The sequence below is a fragment of the Hylobates moloch genome, unplaced genomic scaffold (genome assembly GCF_009828535.3).
Source record: "Hylobates moloch isolate HMO894 unplaced genomic scaffold, HMol_V3 SCAFFOLD_4, whole genome shotgun sequence".
In the NCBI taxonomy this organism is placed as follows: Eukaryota; Metazoa; Chordata; class Mammalia; order Primates; family Hylobatidae; genus Hylobates; species Hylobates moloch.
This window is the reverse complement of record NW_026652279.1, coordinates 155,310,851-155,332,267: the sequence shown is the minus strand read 5'-3', so window position 1 is coordinate 155,332,267 and position 21,417 is coordinate 155,310,851. Positions and strand designations below refer to the sequence as shown.

The 21,417-nt window shown below is 41.4% G+C and overlaps 1 protein-coding gene across 2 annotated transcripts in view; it reads left to right on the top strand.

Moving 5' to 3' along the window:
- The window catches only part of DCT (dopachrome tautomerase), a 71,226-nt gene that overhangs the window by 31,116 nt on the left and 18,693 nt on the right, over positions 1-21,417 (top strand). The window contains exons 1-6 of one of the 2 annotated variants that reach the window (XM_032151103.2): positions 672-966; positions 10,793-11,092; positions 13,168-13,268; positions 13,998-14,164; positions 17,566-17,745; positions 19,526-19,661. In XM_032151103.2, coding sequence (XP_032006994.1) covers positions 672-966; positions 10,793-11,092; positions 13,168-13,268; positions 13,998-14,164; positions 17,566-17,745; positions 19,526-19,661 — 1,179 coding nt within the window. Of the gene's footprint in view, positions 1-671; positions 967-10,792; positions 11,093-13,167; positions 13,269-13,997; positions 14,165-17,565; positions 17,746-19,525; positions 19,662-21,417 lie in introns of those variants that run through there. The other variant, XM_058438209.1, reaches the window with a different exon arrangement.

Here is a 21,417-nt window from a genome sequence, read left to right as displayed (position 1 = left end):
TCTGAGGTCACAAGTTTGGCTGGAGCACATGAGCCCAGATAAAGAAGATGGTTTTGCCCTCCTGAAACAAAGCCAGAAATGATCTCCTTTATTGTGCACTTTGGGTCATGTGCTAATGATGAGGGTTTCTCTAATACTAATCCCCCTAATGAAGGCTTCTCCCAGCCCTTACACAAGCCCACGAGGCCCCGTGGCTTGGCAAGCCAGAGAGAATAAAAGCAGCATGGTGTTTGGCTTTTGAACTGAGTTCAAGGCAATTAAAGTCAAGAGCTAAGGAGGGAGGGAGAGAGTTTAGAAATACCAGCATAATAAGTAGTATGACTGGGTGCTCTGTAAATTAACTCAATTAGACAAAGCCTGATTTAACGGGGGAAGATGGTGAGAAGCGCTACCCTCATTAAATTTGGTTGTTAGAGGCGCTTCTAAGGAAATTAAATCTGTTAGTTGTTTGAATCACATAAAATTGTGTGTGCATTTTCATGTACATGTGCACACATGTAACCTCTGTGATTCTCGGTATTTTTTTAAGAAGAGAGGAATAGAAAGCAAAGAAAAATAAAACATACTGAAAAGAAAAAAGATGAAAGAGTAGAAGATAAGGAGAAAAGTAGGATAGAGACAAGGAAAGTAAGAGAGAGAGAGAGAGAGAGAGCTCTCCCAATTATAAAGCCATGAGCCCCCTTTGGTGGGGGTTTCTGCTCAGTTGCTTGGGCTGCAAAATCCTGCCAGGAGCCCAGGCTCAGTTCCCCCGAGTCTGCATGACGGTGGACAGCCTAGTGAACAAAGAGTGCTGCCCACGCCTGGGTGCAGAGTCGGCCAATGTCTGTGGCGCTCAGCAAGGCCGGGGGCAGTGCACAGAGGTGCGAGCCGACACAAGGCCCTGGAGTGGTCCCTACATCCTACGAAACCAGGATGACCGTGAGCGGTGGCCAAGAAAATTCTTCCACTGGACCTGCAAGTGCACAGGTGAGGCCCATGCTCCAAGCTTGGTGGGGAGGGCCAGAGCTGGGAAAAGAGCTCCTTCTAAGGAAGAGATGAGACTCTTGACAGAGACTTTTAGATGAGGATTTGAAAGGCAAACCAATGATGGTTTCGGTCAGAAGCATATTCAATAAGGCTGATGTGCTGGTTTATTCTTCACACTCTCTAGTACATCTAGTTATGAAGACTAAATAAATATGGCGTGGGCCAAGCCTGCTTATATGAATGCATGCCAACATACTATTGGCTTGTTTGTTGGAAGGGGAATTTAAGAGCTTAAAAGAGTTAGCTTTGAAACGTGGAGCAAGTCCTTTCAAGATGGATTCGGTGCCCTCTCCTGAAATGGGTTTGCACTTGTTGAAAAGGGATGGGTGAGGCTTGGCATTTAGAAGACAGGAGTCAAAGGCAGGTATTCTGGTCTCAGCATTTCTCATGATTTGAACAGATCTCTCTCTCTTTTTTTTTTTTTGGAGATGGAGTCTTGCTTTGTCACCCAGGCTGGAGTGCAATGGTGCTATCTCGGCTCACTGCAACCTCCACCTCCTGCGTTCAAGTGATTCTCCTGCCTCAACCTCCCAAGTAGCTGGGATTACAGGCACCCGCCATCATGCCTGGCTAATTTTTGTATTTTGAGACGAGGTTTCACCATGTTGGCCAGGCTGGTCCCAAACTCCTGACCTCAGCAGGGTGCATGTTTCTCGTTAAAGCTTATGACTGGGTTGTAACTTTGACAAAATTGTCCAGATGCGGCAAGACGGAGCTTTCTCAAGGAGCTAGGACAGGGAGGGTTGTTATTAGATAACAATGGCTTTTTGTCACTCTTCTCTGGACTTGAACTGGACATCACAAAATTTGCTCAGTGTCCTTCCTTTAGACTCTGGTCTCTCTCATTCCCTGTTGCTTTGACATCTCTGCATTTCTCATTCCTCTAGCTCTTTGGGGCTTTTTCAAATCCTCTTCAATCTTTCCCACCTCCAGTTTCCAGCAGCCATCCCCTTCGGGGATAGACACTCAAAGCCTGGCAGGGGGCCACTGAAATACAAAAAACACAAGTGGCAACCTCAGGAAAGCCCTTGGACACTGTTGTAGGCTGGGTGGTTGCAGAAGACTTTTTCCTTTTAAGAATACTTTTTACTTCTGTTCTCGTAGGATGCTGGAACATAGGAGGACATAGGTCATTGAGCTTCATAAGGGGTTGAATAGGTATACTAAGGCAACATACAAAGGCCTGTGATGTTGGTGTAGGAATGACATTTGATTTTTTTTTTTAATTTTAACTTTCAACTTTATTTTAGATCCAGGGGGTACATGTGCAGGTTTGTGACATATGTATATTGCACAGTGCTGGGGTTTGAGGTATGATTGATCCTGTCACCCAGGTAGTGTGCGAAGCACCCAGTAGATAGTTTTTCAACCTTTGCCCCCTTCCTCCCTCCCCTCTCTAGCAGTCCCCAGTGCCTATTGTTGCCATCTTTATGTCCATGAGTGCCCAGACATTAGATTTCTTTTTTCACATTAAAAGTTCTGACTTTAGGCCTGGTGCAGTGGCTCACGCCTGTAATCCCAGCACTTTGGGAGGCTGAGGTGGGTGGGTCACTTTGAGGTCGGGAGTTTGAGACCAGCCTGGCCAACATGGTGAAACCTCGTCTCTACTAAAAATACAAAAATTAGCTGGGCGTGGTGGCAGGCACCTGTAATCCCAGCTACTCTGGAGGCTGAGACAGGAGAATCGCTTGAACCCAGGAGGCGGAGGTTGCAGTGAGCAGAAATCACGCCACTGTACTCCAGCCTGGGTAACAGAGTGAGATCTGTCTCAAAAAAAAAAAAAAAAAGTTCCAGCTTTATAATCATTTTGTAGTAATATTTTAAATTCTGTCATTCAGAAGAATATCTAGGTCCGAGTTTTGCCCTGGGTATTAATCATGACAAAAATTTCAATAACATATTGGATATATATTATCCAGTTTTTCTAAGTTATTTAAGCATTTGCTTCTATAGACCTTCTCTCAAAATTATCATGGTTTTTTAGATGAATGAGTAGCAGGTTGCTGGTGTGGTTAGTGTGATTGGAAACCACACTAACACAGTAACTTTTTTGTTCAAAACCCCAAAATACTTCTAGGACAATTATTTTTATGTCAATCAATGAAAAAGTGCTGGCCAAGCACAGCGGCTCACACCTGTAATCTCAGCACTTTGGGAGGCCAAGATGGGTCAGGAGTTCAAGACCAGCCTAGCCAACATGGTGAAACGCTGTCTCTACTAAAAATACAAAAATTAGCCAGGCCTGGTGATGGACACCTGTAATCCCAGCTACTTGGGAGGCTGAGACAGGAGAATCACTTAAACCCAGGAGGTGGAGGTTGCAGTGAGCTGAAATCGTGCCACTGCACTGCAGCCTGGGCAACAACAGAGCGAGACTGCATCTCAAAAAAAAAAGAAAAAAGAAAGTGCCAACACTTTCAAAAGTTGTAAATCTGCATTGCATAGAATCCTGAGGCAGAGGACTTTAGGAAGTCACATATAATCATTAACTCTTTTTGTTACCAGCTTCTTCATATTTTTTGCCATAGCTAGCAAGTTTGTTTTGTTTTGTTTTGTTTTAGGCAGGGATAGAAAGAATAGAAGGGATCATTGCTATTTCCTGTTGCTGAGGAAATGTTTATAAATACTGCTCTGGAAGTAACAGGAACTTAGGATCATGGAGATCTACTTTCAAAAAAAAAGGATCCCCTGCTCTAAAAAGGCATTGGGCCAGAAATAAATAGGGCCTGTTCTTTAAGTCCAGGCTGTAAGGAAATCCCATGTACATGAGCCAGTCCAAGGAAGCAGGGCTTCCTCCAGGGAGATGGTCTGCCTCTCCTGCCATTGTCAAGGCCAGGCCTGGCCCTGAGGCCCCATCTCCAGGCCGTGGCTCACCTCCCCCCGTGACCTGCTCAGTCCAAACTCATCAGGAACAGAACTCTTTCCACACCTACATTTTTTTAAAGGTAACTTAAGATTTACTGTATCTATAAATTCAATTTACTAGACTTTTAATGTTTCCCACTTTTATTGAGGCATAATTGTTACACAGAACACTGCACATAATTAATGTGCACAATATGGTGTTTGGACATACCTATACAGTTGTGTTGCCATCTCTACAATCAAGATAATAAGCATATCCATCATCTCCAAAGGTTCCTTATGGTTCTTTGTTTTTGTTTATTTTTTGCTTTTGTGGTAAGAACAGTTAACATGAGATCTGCCCTCTTAACACATTTTTAAGTGCCGAATGCCTTCTTGTTAACTATAGGCACTATATTGTACAGAAAATCTCTGGAACTTGCTCATCTTGTATCATTATAACTTTACAACTCCCTATTGCCCCTCCCCCATCCCCGATAACCACAATTCCATCGTGTACTTCTCTATATCAGCTACTTTAGATGCCTCATATAAGAAGAATCTTGTAGAGTTTGTCCTTCTGAGACTGACTTATTTCACTTAGCACAAATGTCTTCCAGGTCCATCCATGTTGTCGCAAATGGTAGAATTTTTTTCTTTTCAAAGGCTGAGTATTCTATTGTATTGTCATACCAACTTTGGATGGCTCTACTTATCTTGCTAGATGGTCTTTTTCTTTGAATCTCAGGGCACGAGACTAAGTCCTTAGTGACTGAGCTGGGAAGTTAATTTGTATACGTTATGATTACCATTTTGTGATGAGCCGTGTGTCCCAAAGCAGGACACATGCCTTCAATTAATTCTTCCCCAAAGAGTAAGTTGCTAGCCTTCCTAGCATAGCTTTTTTATGGTTTGTGGGGCAATCTTTGGAATTTAAACCTGATCCTGAGCCTCCCAAAGAACATCCTCTACAGTAGCCTGGTGACTCTTTTGCTGGTGGAGTCACTGGGGCACTCCTGGGATGATCCAAAATTTCTCAAGGAAGAGGTGTATATTAGTGTCTTGTAACAGACTATTGATGACCCCGAATGTTGTTAATTCTTTGGAAAATAAACACCTCATAGTTTCCGTAATCATGAAGCTGGTAAAGTAATTTCAGCCTAATAAGTAGAAACACATACAAATTCTGGGATTTGTTTTTTAAAACTCTAAATTCTATGGTGAAATTCTCTGTAGAGAGCTTCTCTATAGTCTCCATAGGGATAAATTGAAACAAAAAAGCCACTGGGCTTAATTGTCAGGAAAAGCTGAATTGCAGGAGACTTTGAATTTGCTATTCACCTTATAAGGCTTACCTGCCAGTTGGCTTTATGAGAATATGCCATTTGCAGCTATGTCTTTCAGCTTCTGAAAAACTTGTGCACCAAATAATTTTTGAACAGTTGACGGTGAACTTCTTGTTTGTACAAGTGACTAATTGCCTCCATTTTCCAATCTCTGAAATGGGGATAATGATGAAACCACACTTGTAAAATCCTTTTGATTTCTGTAGATGAAAGGACCTATGTAAGTATAAAGTATTGTTATTAAAATAATAGAATCTCTAATTAAAAGGAATAGGCTATTTAGAGTTCCTTGTAAATTCACTAATCGGTGGTCTTTAAGCTTATTTAGTCTAATGGCTTTCTGAGGTTGAGCCGATGCAGTTCATGTAGGAATGTGTGGTGTTTAGATGATCTCACTCTTTTCCCATTTTTATCCTAGTCCTTTGTAAACATGAGACTTTGACTCTTTAAATTTAATTTTCACTGAAGGACATACTCAATGGTTGATAGATTGATATTATCTAGGAATCATTTTTTTTCCTCTCTCTCTGTTTCCCAGTAAGATAACACAGTTCTTTCTAAAATGCTTCTCTTCTTATATTTTTTGCATTGGTAGATTAAGAAGAAAAAACTAACTCATGTTAAATTGATGGAAGATGCTACTAGGAAAACTAAACTGAAGAAATAAACATTTTGTCTGCTAGGCTTTCATGTTGTTACACTTTTCAGTCATCTCCAGCATTTCAACAAATTCTGCAGGTCAGGTCTATAAACTTAGAAATGAAAGGGACCCGACTGCAAAGCTTTGGAATAATTTCTCTGAGGCATCTTGGAAAAGGAATTTTTTAATAGAATAAATTTCTGGGTCATAAATGAGCTCCAAAACAGACACAAGCTTTCTTTTTTTTCCCCCCCTCCCATTCTTTTCACAGGTGTTGAAAGCTTTCTTATTAGAACTTACACATTGCGTTTTGGAGGCAACTCTGGTTACATTAACGTTTCTTGTTCACTATAGTTGTGAAGCATCTCTGATTTTCTGAATCAGGATTAATCATTTCGTCATTTGTCATCCCATGGAGCTTGATTTATTCCTCTGTTTTCACTTTTCCCACAGTTTGACTTGTGTTGAAATGTCACTGTGTACTTGTCCTTCATTTCCACTAGACTAAGGTATTATGCCTCATTTATACAGATGCTCCCTGACTTATGATGGGGTTACATCCCAATAATCCATCATAAGTTGAAAGTATTGTTAAGTCAAAAATGCATTTAATACACCTAACCTATGAACATCATAGCTTAGCATAACCTACCTTAAATGCGCTCAGAACACTAACATTAGCCTACAGTTGGGACAAAGCATCTCACACAAGACCTATTTTATAATAAGGTGTTGAATATCTCATGTAATTTATTAAATACTGCACTGAAGGTGAAAACCAAAATGGTTACATGGATATTCGAAGTAGAGTTTCTACTGAATGCATATTGATTTTGCACCATCCTAAAGTTGAAAAATTTTAAGTTGAACCATCATAAGTCAGAGGCCATCTGTATTTATATTCACTAGTGTCTGATCCCTTTTATTCAATTATTCATTGATTCTTTCACCACCCACCCAACCAACATTTATTTAGTATCAACTAGGCCCTTCAGATACAGAAAGGGGGGAAAACTGACATGATTCTTAAGATGTGCACAGTATAGTGATGTGTAAGACAGATATGAAGACAAACAATTGCTATACTATTTGGTAAGTGGTCTCTAATAATACTAGTAATAGTAACACTTAATATAGAACTCATAGCAGGGTGTGGTGGCTCACGCCTGTAATCCCAGCAGTTTGGGAGGCCAAGGCAGGTGGATCACCCGAGTTCAGGAGTTCAAGATCAGCCTGGCCAACATGGTGAAACCCCATCTCTACTAAAAATACAAAAATTGGCCAGGCGTGGTGGTGTGCACCTGTAATCCCAGCTACTAGGGAGGCTGAGGCAGGAGAATCACTTGAACCTGGGAGGCGGGGGTTGCAGTGAGCTGAGATCACGTCACTGCACTCCAGCCTGGGCGACAGAGTGAGACTGTCTTGACAAAAAAAAAATATATATATATATATATATATATGTATATTTAACTCACTGTACACCAGATGTAGTTCTATGTGCTCCACATTAATGTGCTTGTTTTTTATAACATAAAAGCTATGGTAGCATAAAGGAAGACATGTTGATTGTTGTATTTTTTAATAGACTTTAGAGCAGTTTTAGGTTCACAGCAAAACTGAGTCAAAAATACAGAGATTTGCCAACCCCCTACCCCCACACACTCACATCTCCCTCACTGTCAGTGCATGTTTAGTGTTGGCTACCTTTTAGATAGTAGGTGTTCAATAAATTATTTGTTAAATAAATACATGAGAGAGCCAATTATGTTGTTTCTGCCAACTACAAAGAATCATGGCAAAGAAAATAGTCTTCAAATTCATGGCATAAGTTATGAATTACTCAATTTCAACAATCAGATCCCCAATTCAAAAACAAGTGTTATGCCTTTGAATGTAAAAATGTATTAAATTATTATTATAAATTTCAGATGTGTTATTTATTAATATTTTTAAATATTGAGACTTTATTATTTTAGATCAGTTTTGGGTTCACATCGAAATTGGGGAGAAAGTACAAAAAATTCCCATCTACCTTCTCCCCCACACTCTGCAATCTTCCACTAGCAACATCCGCAAACCAGGGTTACAATCAATGAACCTCTATCAACATTATTATCATCCAAATTTCTCAGCATTATGAAGCAAAGAATTACTCTTCTACTGTAGAGAAGTGACTAGACATTTACCTCCAATCAGCTATAGATAGGCAGCTGGAAATTTGACTGAATTTTAATCTGGGTAGCTACTCTTTTTTAGACACAGCATTTCGTTCAGTCAGTTCTCAAAATAATGTTCCATTCCTATACTGCCAGAGTAGGTGATGTATTTTAATCAAATCTGTTTTTAATACATAGAGTGTTAGTAAGGTTGCCCCAGGGAAAATAGACTTCAAGGTCCATAAAACTTGAAGCACCTTGCATAGCATCTGATGAGATAGTAGCCGCTTCATAAATATTTGTTAAATAAATAGTGTGTATTTAATTATCTCCAGGAATCAACATACATTTTAATGTTTAACTTAAAGTATTCAAAAACATGATTTTTAGTCTTGGGAAGAGTAGAATTTTTCCTTTTTTCAATATTTTAACTTATGTTCTCATAGAGTGCTGTAAAAGAAAAATACAGATAATTGAGCTACGTAAAAGGTGGGATATATGATATATTATAAAAAACAAAAAACTCAAAGAACCAATTACAATTAGAAAAAATTCCCCCTACTCACATTTTAAGGAAATTTTCTTTAACTATCAAAAAATCCACTATAGAAAAGGAAGCCTGTGCATTTTCTTTACAGAGTGCTATTAATCATTTTCTTTTCATGCTGTTGGAAAATTTTCCTTGAGAGATCCACATAACCCTCCCTCCCCTATGGTCATAGTACTTTTTACTTACCTCTATTTGGCTACTTGTAGTTTACCAAAATTATTTATAGGGGCTGCTTTCTCTGCAAACCCACAGAACAGGGAGAGAAAATGTATGTGGCATCATCTGCTACATGCTCGATACTTCCGTTATTCACTCAACACATGTTTGTTTTGAACAAGGCTAAGCACAGGCCTAGGCAGTGAGTTCACAGCCTTCCAGCTGCCTGGAGCTGAAACAAGTGTAGAGATGTTTACAATCAGTGTAAATAAATGTGAAGAAGGGATGTATGAGGTGCAAGGAAGAAGTAACTGACCTGAACCCCGACCTGTGGAATCAAGAATGACCTTAGAGAGCACCAATGTGAAGCTTAAAGGAGAAATGGATCACGCAGGTAAAGAGGAATTTAGGGAGACAGTGAGGGAAAAGTGTTCCAGGAAGAAGGAAAAGCAAGCAAATAGGCCTAGGGCATGAGGTAGAGGAGGAGGAGTAAGTGAGCTGGTCACCCTCTTTCAATGCTTTACGTAATCCCTTTAATCTTCTGGGAGATAAGCATTATCCCCTTTTGTTTCAATCTTGTGCTCTAATGATATTTAAATTTTACCCTCTAACCTAAGGAATGAAATGTTGGTCATACCCAAGGCAATAAGTTGGAAGGCTAAGAAGGGAAAAGTCTGAGGCAAGCTACAAGGATGTAAACTTTAGATGCTGATCAGAGAGATGCCCAGAGCTTGATCTTGCTAGTCCTGTCCTCCTTCCCTGGGCTTTGAGAAAGCAGGGAGCTTTGTGCAGCTGACAGCAATCGTGTGGTGGTTTGTACTTCTGACATCATGGCTGCTGATTCACCCTGAGGACTTGCCCGCTTCCGTTGATTTTGTCTTAATGCTGTCAACTTTGTGAAATAAGTCAGCTTTTTAAATGTGAGATTTCTTCTAAATTCCTGGAAATCAGTTAATGTATTTATTTTCTTTCTCTCTCTCTCTCTTTCTCTTCCTTTCTTCCTTTCTTCCTTCCTTCCTTTCTTTCTTTCTTTTCTTTCTTTTTGAGGCAGAGTCTTGCTCTGTCACCCAGGCTGGAGTACAATGGCATGATCTCGGCTCATTGCAACCTCCACCTCCTGGGTTCAAGCCATTCTCCTGCCTCAGCCTCTGCAGTAGCTGGGACTACAGGCATGTACCACCATGCCCCGCTAATTTTTGTATTTTTAGTAGAGACGAGGTTTCACCATGTTGGCCAGTCTGGTCTCGAACTCCAGACCTCAAGTGATCTGCCCGCCTCGGCCTCCCAAACTGCTGGGATTACAGGCGTGAGCCACTGGGCCAAGCCATGTATTTATTTTGGTTTCATCTTTAGCTTGCTGTGTATTTTCTTTCTTCTCTAAATCAATGAACTGTTCTGTGTCATCCCCTTTTCTGGGCATGGAGCAGACGCAGGAGGAGACACCCCTGCGATCCTGGGAGGAAGGAGCGTGTGCATGAGTCTGCTAGTGCTGCCATAACAACATCCCACAGACTAGGCAGCTTAAACACTGAAATTCACCCTCCCACAGTTCTGGAGGCTGGATGGCTGAGATCAGGGCGTTGGTTTCCTCTGAGGGCTCTCTCCTTGGCTTGCAGATGGCTGTCTTCTCCCTGTGTCTTCATGTGGTCTTCCTTCCAAAACACGTGTCCAAATTTCCTCTTCTTTTGAGGACACCAGTCATATTGGACTAGGGCCTACTCTAATTACCTCATTTACCCTTAATTACCTCTTTAAAGACACTATCTCCAAATATAGTCACATACTACATATGCTGGGGCTAGGACTTGGGGGACACAGTTTAGCTCATTGCAGTATACAATGTATTTCATGTCCTGTTTCTTTGCTGGGAATGTGTCTAGGAAACTCTCTAGTGCTTAGTCCACTTGGAGATAGAAACACTTAAGAGGAGACCATGGGAGGAAAATTGACTTTCTTTGCCTTTGTGTAAGCACCTTCATCTTCTCTTCCATTCAAATTTCAGAGTACAAATTCAGAAATTTCTTCCAGATGACATAAACCCACTTCCTTTCCATCTTTCTGTTTTGTGAACTAGGAAACTTTGCCGGCTATAATTGTGGAGACTGCAAGTTTGGCTGGACCGGTCCCAACTGCGATCGGAAGAAACCACCAGTGATTCGGCAGAACATCCATTCCTTGAGTCCTCAGGAGAGAGAGCAGTTCTTGGGCGCCTTAGATCTCGCGAAGAAGAGCGTACACCCCGACTACGTGATCACCACACAACACTGGCTGGGCCTGCTTGGGCCCAGTGGAACCCAGCCGCAGTTTGCCAACTGCAGTGTTTATGATTTTTTTGTGTGGCTCCATTATTATTCTGTTAGAGATACATTATTAGGTGGGTTTTTTCCTTGGCTGAAGGTATATTATTACAGGTTTGTGATTGGGTTGAGGGTATGGCAGTGAGAAGTAATTTCATGCAAGTTAATTAACAAGAGAGCAACCTCAAGGCAGCCTTAGGTTTATGAAAGTCATAGAATTATCAAATACTGCTTGGAGTTAGAAAGAAGCAGTTTCTTCCTGCACATTGGCTGCAGACACTTTAAATGTTCTCTCCTCTACTGTATGTTCTTGGTTCAAAGTGTAAACTCTTTGTGAAGCTGTTAATCATCAAAGGTGTGAGTTGGTGAGGTGGAGGCGAATTCCTTTTGATTTCGGAAGAAAATATTTGCAAATCTGGCCGTGGAAGCCCTCTCTGACCTTTTCTCCAAATTAGAGGAATTAACTGAACATGTGCTAAGGCACATGAAGCTTCTTTGTGCAGAATTAGAGTGCTCATGTTGGGAGTGGGCATCTTGTTAAACTCACATGATAGATCAACTTTGGATGGATTTTAGACAGTCTATCACATGACAGACTTTCAGATAATCATTTATGGTACTCCTGCATGGTCCAGAACCCCCAGGTTTCTTGGAGCTTTATTGTCAAAAGTACAAGCTTAGCCACAGCAATGTAGAGTTTCTGCTGCTTAGCTCTTTGCAACACAGTCATGTTGGATGCTTGAGAAATTGGTGACCTGCCCTTCCAAGTCTTAAAAATTGGGGTCTGGGTAGGACTTGAAATGAGTGGGTTGTCTGTTACAAACTTCATGGATGAAGTAGGTTCAGCTTCGTCCTATTTTTCAGTCAAAGGAAAGCCATAGACACCACTATATTCCAGGAGGGCTTGACTCCATCCTAGATTCTTCTCATAGCAGTCCTTGAATGCATGGCTGTATGTGCACCTGTCCCCATTTTGGGGGTCCTTCATTGGGGTCAGGGTGAACGAAGACATCAAGCTCACTTTGAAGAGCAAGATTCTGATTTGGACAGGTTCATCCTTCTGCTCATCACTTGTTCCCCTTCGCTTGATACCCTCTCGTTGTTGGGTTCTGAGAATTTGAAACCTTGCTCTGGATTGAACATGAGAAAGGGCTGTGTAGCCAACAGCAGGGATGGCAGTGCTTTTCTCAGTGTGAGTCTTAAAACTTGCCTTACAGGTAAGCATCTGTCTTTCTTTATCGATAGATAAGGAGGCTCTTTTGGCTATAAACCTTTATAGTTTTCCTGTTATCACTCTGAGGAATTATTGCTTTATGAGAGGGTAGTCTCTCACGAGGAAAAGAAAGTCATAGTTTCTGGTCATAGCTACGAATTAAATTTATATTCATGTCTGTTCAGCTCTCTGAAGTTGTTATAGGTATTTTGAACAAGAACTAAAGTTAGCTAAAGTTTCCACATAACCATCAAAGCTGTTATGAAAAAGGGAAGAAGGATGGACCAGGCAGTAAGGAGGTCATTAAATCGTCCAGAGCTTTTCACTAAAATTGGCAGTTCCAGTGTCCAGCCTAAATGGCTAGATTGTATTTTTCTCTCTTCTGGTCTCAGCGACCATGCTTGTCAGCTAGTCATTATAACAGATTGATGGGTGAGGCAACATATGCGGAAGTTCTTTTTGATTACATAAATACTGCATTAGGACTAAGTGCAGTTGAAGTTACAATATTATTAATTAATCCCTCCCTTTTAAATTTTTATCTTTGTGAAGCATAGGTTAGCAAATGCCTTTAAAAGTGTATTTCATTTAGGTCTTAATGATCTATTCTTTTGGATAGTCTATTTCACCTGAATGGATTGTTGCTTACAAATTAAATATGTATCAGGGGCTCCCAATGCTGAAAGTCACCTGAATTTCCTGGATCTCTGCTAGAAATCAACCTTTTAAGAGATAAAGGAGGGTTTATCCTAAAAGTACTAGTTACTTCTGAAATTCATGTCATTACTATTGCTTTTGGAGGGATAAATAACAACAAACTTTTTTCTTACTACTATAAAACAGCATGGACTTATTGGCTGTATAGATACAGCCCAGGTAAGGTTTAACATTTTAAAAATTCTATTTTGTCATCTCTAATATGTTTCCCAATTGTTTCAGGACCAGGACGCCCTTACAAGGCCATAGATTTCTCACATCAAGGACCTGCGTTTGTTACCTGGCACCGGTACCATTTGTTGTGTCTGGAAAGAGATCTTCAGGTAGGTCAAAACTATGTGTTTAGTTCTTTTAATTTTTAAAAAAAATTTATTGTATATATTTAAGGCATGCAATGTGAGTTTTGATATACTTATCTTGATATTCATACAAGATAAGTGATTAGTGCACTAAAGCAAATTAACATACTCAGCATCACACAGAGATATCTCTTTTTTTGTGTGTGTGGTAAGAGTACCTAAGGTCTACTCTCTTGGCGAATTACCAGTACATAATACAACGTTAACTATAGTCTCAGACCTCTAGACTTATTTATCCTAAATAACTGCAACTTTGCACCTTTCAGCCTACGTCTTCCCATTTCTCCCAGCCCCTTGTAACTACCATGTATCTCTCTTTCTACGTATTCATTCTTTTTCTTTTTTCTTCTTTTCTTTAGATTCCACGTATAAGTGAGATAGTGCAGTGTTTTTCTTTCTGTGTCTGGCTTATTTCAGTTGGCACAATGTGTTGTTGCAAATGGCAGGGTCTCCTTTTTAAAGGCTGAATAATAGTCCATTGTACACAGTGTGTATATATATATATTATATATATGTATATATATGTAATATACACACACTGATTTATGTCACAGTTTCTTCATTCATTTATCCATCCGATACTCTTTGCCTTGGTAGACATTTGGTTCAGATACATACCAGTCTTTGCCTTGTATGCTTTCTTGTGTATCTGATGGCATGGATTAAATGACTAGGCCTGCCCTTTGCTTTTAGCGACTCATTGGCAATGAGTCTTTTGCTTTGCCCTACTGGAACTTTGCCACTGGGAGGAACGAGTGTGATGTGTGTACAGACCAGCTGTTTGGGGCAGCGAGACCAGACGATCCGACTCTGATTAGTCAGAACTCAAGATTCTCCAGCTGGGAAACTGTCTGTGATAGGTAATGGCTCCTGTACCTGCAATGGTATCCAGAGATAGTCTTTTCTGATGTCTGAGACATGGAAAAGTCACTTTATAGTTCTGTTTCTTATGCATGTGGTGTCCTATTTACATGTTTCTAAAAACAGTTTTCCTGTGGGAGGTGGGATTTCAAAAATTCAGAGCTCTTTAATTAAAAAAATAAAAATATCAAAATCACATTTGTGAATTGATTATGCTTGGCCATCATTTTGAGATCAGGTTAGTTTTATCAGGTTAGTGCAAATGTAATTGTGGTTTTTGCCTTTAAAAGTAATAGCAAAAACCACAATTTCTTTTGTACCAACCTAATCAAATTAAGAATAGTTCTTGCATTCAGTCAACATTTGCTAAGCACCAATCATATCCCACGTGATGTAGTACTGCCAGGAATACAAAGATGAATGAAATAAAACCTCCCTTTTGAATATTATCTTGTATTAACGAGATAGATTTCTTGTAAGTAAATTACAATTGAGAGTGAGAAGTACTGAATAGATGTATACACAAAGACAAGAGGAGAGTCTGGACAAGTCCCCAAGAGGAGGAGATGATGGCTCTGAGAAGGGAAGGGGCACAGACCTTAGGCGTAGAGGAGGGTGAGGGGAGTGTGGGAGGGCAGTGGGTGAGTCCTTGGTGGAGGGAACATCATGTGTGAAACTAGATAATTCTCTGGAAACAGCCCAGTATGGCTGGGTCACAGGATGCTGGTGAGTTGAGGAGGACAGGGGCTTGGGGCCAATTGGGGAAGGATGATCTGTGACATACTAAAGACTATATACACACATCAGTGGCCTGGCCTGCAGCCCATGAAGAGTTCTGTCCTCAAAGACTCCTTGAATTGGTTTCTCTGTCCTGGAACACATTTCAGCAAAAATTTCCCAAGAGGCTCCTCACCTCACCGTCCTTTATTCATTTTTTTCCTTCAAAATCTGCTTTTTGAGATGGAGTCTCACTCTGTCACCAGGCTGGAGTGCAGTGACGTGATCTTGGCTCGCTGCAACCTCCGACTCCCTGGTTCAAGCAATTCTCCTGCCTCAGCCTCCTGAGCAGCTGGGATTACAGGCCTGCGCCACCATGCCCAGCTAATTTTTGTATTTTTAGTAGAGACAGGGTTTCACCATGTTGGCCAGGATGGTCTCGATCTCCTTACCTCATGTAATCTGCCTGCCTCGGCCTCCCAAAGTGCTGAGATTACAAGTGTGAGCCACCTCACCTGGCCTCAAAATCCTCATGTTTTTAACCCCACTGCTCTGTCTTTCCTCCCAGGTCCTTAAGACTGCTCCAGGGCACAGAGCTCTGGCTCCCCGGCCCCCAGGCTTCACTGCCAACACCCTGAGCCTGCGTAGGTGTGCGTTTTGAGGGGCCCATGCCCAGCTAGTGGGGACTTCATCTTCCACATCCTGTGCATTTCCTACAGTGCTCAGAACAGTGCTCCACAAGTAGGGACAACATCAGTGCTTTTTCTGTGACTGAGCTTAATTCCATCAAGCGCTGTTTCCCACCATACCTTGGAATAGTAGCGGATGGTACGTGAAAAGAGATTTCTGTCATCAAGTAAATTTAGAGAAGGCTGAGTTTAAAAGGTTTTTTAAATTTTTAGAACGTCTTCAAGCTTTCCATAGATAAATGTGATATTCTTTTTCAAGAGGACCCTAACCCTGGCACTCTTACTTCACCGGACATCCCATTGGAATCCACTTTGGGAAATGCTGCCTGGGAGGCCTTGGAGACCTTTTTCAGCTTAGTGTTTAGGTCCTGGCCTCTTTCATCCCTGTGAATGTGCTGATTATATTCTCACATACTCGGTCCTATCCCTGATTCATGAAAACCCTCACAATAACATCTTTAAATTTTTATATCTGCCAGTGAAATAATGGTCTGCACTTTGGGAGACCAAGGCAGGAGGATCACTTGAGGCCAGGACTTCGAGACCAACCTGGGTAACATAGTGAAACCCTGTCTCTACAAAAAGTTTAAAAAGTTAGACTAGCTGGGCACGGTGGCTCACGCCTAAAATCTCGGTACTTTGAGAGGCCGAGGCAGGTGGATCACCTGAGGTCAGGAGTTCGAAACCAGCCTGACCAACATGGTGACCAACCAGCCTGACAGCCCTGTCTCTACTAAAAATACAAAAGTTAGCTGGGCATGGTGGCATGTGCCTGTAGTCCCAGCTACTCAGGAGGCTGAGGTAGGAGAATTGCTTGAACTCAGGAGGTGGAGGTTGCAGTGTGCCATTGCACTCCAGCCTGGGCTACAGAGTGAGACTCTGTCTCAAAAAAAAAAAAAGGCCAGTTGTGGTGATGTGCACCTGTAGTCTCAGCTACTGGGGAGACAGAGGCGGGAGGATTGCTTGAGCCCAGGAGTTCAAGGCTGCAGTCAGCTGTGATCATGCCACTGCACTCTAGCCTGTACAACAGAGTGAGACTCTATCTCTAAATTAAAAAAGAAAAATAAAAAGAAAGAAAGAAATACTATTCTGATGGTGGAATCCAGGCCATAGCAGGCATGTAGGTTATAATGTCTTACGGACATGGGACCTTCTCAGGCCATGCTGAGCACGTAACTATTGATACTGTACTACCTTGGAACATTTTCCAACACAGCATTTCTTCGAATATCTCCCCTTTGTGTACTTTCATCTGCTTTTACTCTGACCTCCCCTGTTTGCCTTCAGTTTGCCTAAAATGCCTTACATGCCACTTCTGCCAAAACTGGCTTAGCTCAGCATAATATGAACCACCCTATTCTCCCTTCAGTTACTCAAGATTCACATGCACACAATAGGAGTCATCTTGCCTTGTAAACCCTCTCACTGTCTTTCCAACAGAATGGTAATGATTATTCATATTTATGCCCGTGTCCATATTTTGTGCATCTACATTTTTGAAACTTCTTGACCCATAATGACTTTCAGGTAGAGTACTTTTTACCACATATTGTTAACTCTGGTAAAGTAATCGTAGTACAATTTTACCATGATTGTGACCCTGATTGATTTGCTTGGCCCAAATTTATAATACTGTCCACAAGTTACGACATATCATTTTTTGTTTTTGGGGAATTTTTTTTTTCTCTTGAGACAGGGTCTCACTCTGTCACCAAGGCTGGAGGACAGTGGCATGATCTCTGCTCACTGCAGCCTCTGTCTCCTGGGTTCAAGCGATTCTCCTGCCTTAGCCTCCTGAGTAGCTGGACAACAGGCACACGCCACCATGCCCAGCTAATTTTTGTATTTTTAGTAGAGTCAGGGCTTTGCCATAGCTGGTCTCAAACTCCTGGCTTCGATCCACCTGCCTTAACCTCCCAAAGTGCTGGGATTACAGATGTGAGCCACCGTGCCCAGCCAAGATATATTATTTTAAATCTTATTACAAATCTTAGCTTGGATGACTACAACCACCGGGTCACCTTGTGCAATGGAACCTATGAAGGTTTGCTGAGAAGAAATCAAGTGGGAAGAAACAGCACAAAATTGCCAACCTTAAAAGACATACGAGACTGCCTGTCTCTCCAGAAGTTTGACAATCCTCCCTTCTTCCAGAACTCTACCTTCAGTTTCAGGTGGGTGCTCTGAGCTCTGCTGGACCTGCCTGTACAGTACAGGTTTTCATGCCTGTGATTGTAATGAACTGGAAGGAAACCCAGGTTTTGGGGGTTGTCTATGAAGCTAAGTGATGGAGAGGGGCCTAATAAGAGAAGTTAGCAAGGGATTGGTGTGAGGAAAGTCTCTACCCATTTACTATGACTAACAATGTGGTTTTAATACCTTCTAACTTAGCTGTTCAAAACCATCTTTTGTATTTCTAATTGCAGTACATTAATAGGTCCAGTCTTCGGAACCAGGGTACTTCATTAAATATAGTGTTTTTTCAATGTCCATGCTCTTTCTCTTTCCTTTCTTATTTTTTAAAATGTTGATATTAGAAATTTATCAGCCATAGAACTTAATAGTGGGGTCTGAGATCTCAGAGGAGTATTGCGGACTCAATTCAACTCAAATCATAGCACAGCAATGACATTACAGTACTTTACATTTAAAGACCAACTATTAATCTTCCACCACAGGTTGGGCATGGTGCTCATGCCTGTAATCCTAGTGCTTTGGGAGGCCAAGGTGGGAGGACTGCTTGAGTCCAGGAGTTTGAGACCACCTGGGCAACAGAGCAAGACCCTGTCTCTACAAACAATATAAAAAAGTAGCCAGGTGTGGTGGTATGTACCTGTAGAGGTGGGCCTAGAATTTAAGCACATCTCAAAATCACCAAAGAAAAACACATATTTCGTGTCCTGCTCCCAGAGTTTCTGATTCAGTAGGTGTAGGCTGTGTCTTAACAATTTGCATTTCTAACCAAATCCCAAACGATGCCAGTTAAGGTGGTCCGAGCACTGCATTTTGAGAACAACTCCCCTAACTCAAACATATAGAAAATGCAATCTATTTTAATAGCACTTTTGTCACAATGAAGAACTAATTCATCCTCCTTTTCAAAACAACCTTAAATGTTACCCTTCCCCCACCTTTGATACTACTCTGAGGGCTGTGTCCAACTCAGCAGACTCTAAGCCATGCTACACTTAGCACAACCTCTACATTTGAGTTCAGCCTGCCCTGCCCTGGACCCATACAAATTGTCTACTTTAAACACAATTAAGAGAGAGAGAGAATCCAGTTTTGGAGAAGATCTTTAATCTATCTACCATCCCCTTTTTGGACCCAGCTTTGTTTAAAATCTTATTTATAAATGTATTTCTCATAATTCTTAGTCTTTTTATGGTGGTAGAAAATTTTTTTCTTTTTCTTTTTTTTTAGAGCCAGGGTCTCGCCGTGTCACCTAGGGTAGAGTGCAGTGGCACAATCATGGCTAACTGTAACCTCAAACTCCTGGGCTCAAGTCATCCTTCTACCTCAGCCTCCTGAGTAGCTGGACCTTCACTCAAGCTGAAGGTCTATTTGGTTGAGAAATATAAATATCAGGTTATATGTTAAATAAAAAAATTATTGATCACAGACCATCTGCTGGGCATGGTACTGAACCCTGGCAATAAATATCTGAAGAAAACACAGAGCCTGCTCTCCAAGCATATGAGAGACCGGTATGAAGGTTGTCATACAGTACACAAAAGAGATATAATTCAGAAATAGCATTGATTAGGAGTTCTCTCCCCTTACAGAGGATTATCATTAAAGTTTGGGGCTAATTCTTGGTCAATTTGCTATAACAGAGCTTCCCATATCCCTACCCAATCTCAAATTAGACAACTATCATCTAGGCTGAAAACAACAAAAAAGAGACCTTTATCAGTCTTTGTCTGTTGTCACTGTTATACTTGTTTCTCCCAGGAATGCCTTGGAAGGGTTTGATAAAGCAGATGGGACTCTGGATTCTCAAGTGATGAGTCTTCATAATTTGGTTCATTCCTTCCTGAATGGGACAAATGCTTTGCCACATTCAGCCGCCAATGATCCCATTTTTGTGGTATGTTCAAAGACTCAGAATGCATGAAAATTTTCTAGATAATATGTCAGATTTATTTTTTCCCATACAATTAAGGTTTGATGGTGTTTTATTCTCTGTGTGAACAATGTGATGTGTGCAAATGTAAATTAATTTCAATCTATACCATAGGGATAATTAGGTAGCATTTGAAGGCCCTGAACCCATGCCTCAGGGGTGGTTCACTTTTGGATGATCTTAGACAAGAGTTCACAATTCCACTGGTGAAGTCATAAATTAGTATAATAATAAATGATTTTTCATTGGCTAAATGAGTGTTGTTGAGGTTCATTAGTCCACACAAACCACCTTCAATGTGTTACCTTTAGGAAAGAGAGGTTCTATTAGTCAGAAAAGGGGAGGAGAATGGAGAGAGTGTGCTAGACATTTAAACCTCCTACTCCAACTTGAGTGAGCTTTACTTGAGAAAGAAGAAAAGCAGCCCCTGACATCCAAGAGCTGGCCTGGTGCTATCAACCAGGTTTTGATGTCCCCTGTTGGACATAAACAATCTCGTAGAACATCGACAGCAGACAAGGCCACTCTGTGACCGTGATGGATCAGGACAAAAACAAGACAACTCCATAACCATGTCTGAGCACAGACAAATTATGAGCATTGTCCAAGCCACAAGATGCATGACATCCCCTTTCCTGGCTAATATGAGCAAAAAATGACAAATGCCTTCACCGATGGCATTAATACAAAAACTCATATTTGAGGCAATTTAATTTGTTAATCTGATTCATACCTCTGACATGTAATAATACAGACAGTAAATAGGATTGCTGTTACTGTGCAGGAGCCTCACAGTTGTTTAAATTTCAGTGTGATGAACTCCTTTGGTATATCGGTTTGATTTCTGTCTCACTTTAAAACAAAAGAAGAAAACTGCCAAGCATGGTGGCTCATGACTATAATCTCAGCACTTTGGGAGGCTGAGGTGGGAGGATCACTTGTGCCTAGGAGTTCAAGACCAGCCTGGGCAACATTGTGAGACCTTTTCTCTACCAAAAAAACTATAAATTAGCTGGGCATGGTAGCATGCACCTGTTGTCCCAGCTACTTGGGAGGCTGTGGTGGGAGGATCACTTGAGCCTGGGAGGTTGAGGCTGCAGTGAGCCATGATCGTGCCACTGCACCCCAGCCTGCGCAACAGGGTGAGACCCTGTTTCAAAAACAAAAACAAACTGAACAAAACTTGACAATAGGATTGTAAATTTTACAATTCTGAGCTTTCTTCGTGTTTTGTTTTTTTTTTTTTTTTTGAGACAGAGTCTTGCTCCATTGCCCAGGCTGGAGTGCAGTGGCGCTATCTCGGCTCACTGCAACCTCTGCCTCCTGGGTTGAAGCGATTCTTCTGCCTCAGCCTCCCAAGTAGCTGGGACTACAGGTGCACACCACCATGCCCAGTTAATTTTTGTATTTTTACTAGAGACAAGGTTTCACCATATTGGCCAGGCTGGTCTCGAACTCCTTACCTCCTGATCTGCCCACCTCAGCCTCCCAAAGTGCTGGCATTACAGGCGTGAGTCAGCAGGCCCAGCCTTTAGTTTTTAAAGTATGTTCATCACCTGGTGAACTTTTCTAAGACAAACAAAATGGGAAGTACAAGTCAGGGCCACACTGTTCAGCTACCCTAGTCAATGCTCTCCAGTCTGTGCCCTCTAGGAACACAGTGTAGTTGAATATATTGGTCTGTTACTCCTTGCAGGGAGAGAATGGAGGACTGTGGAGA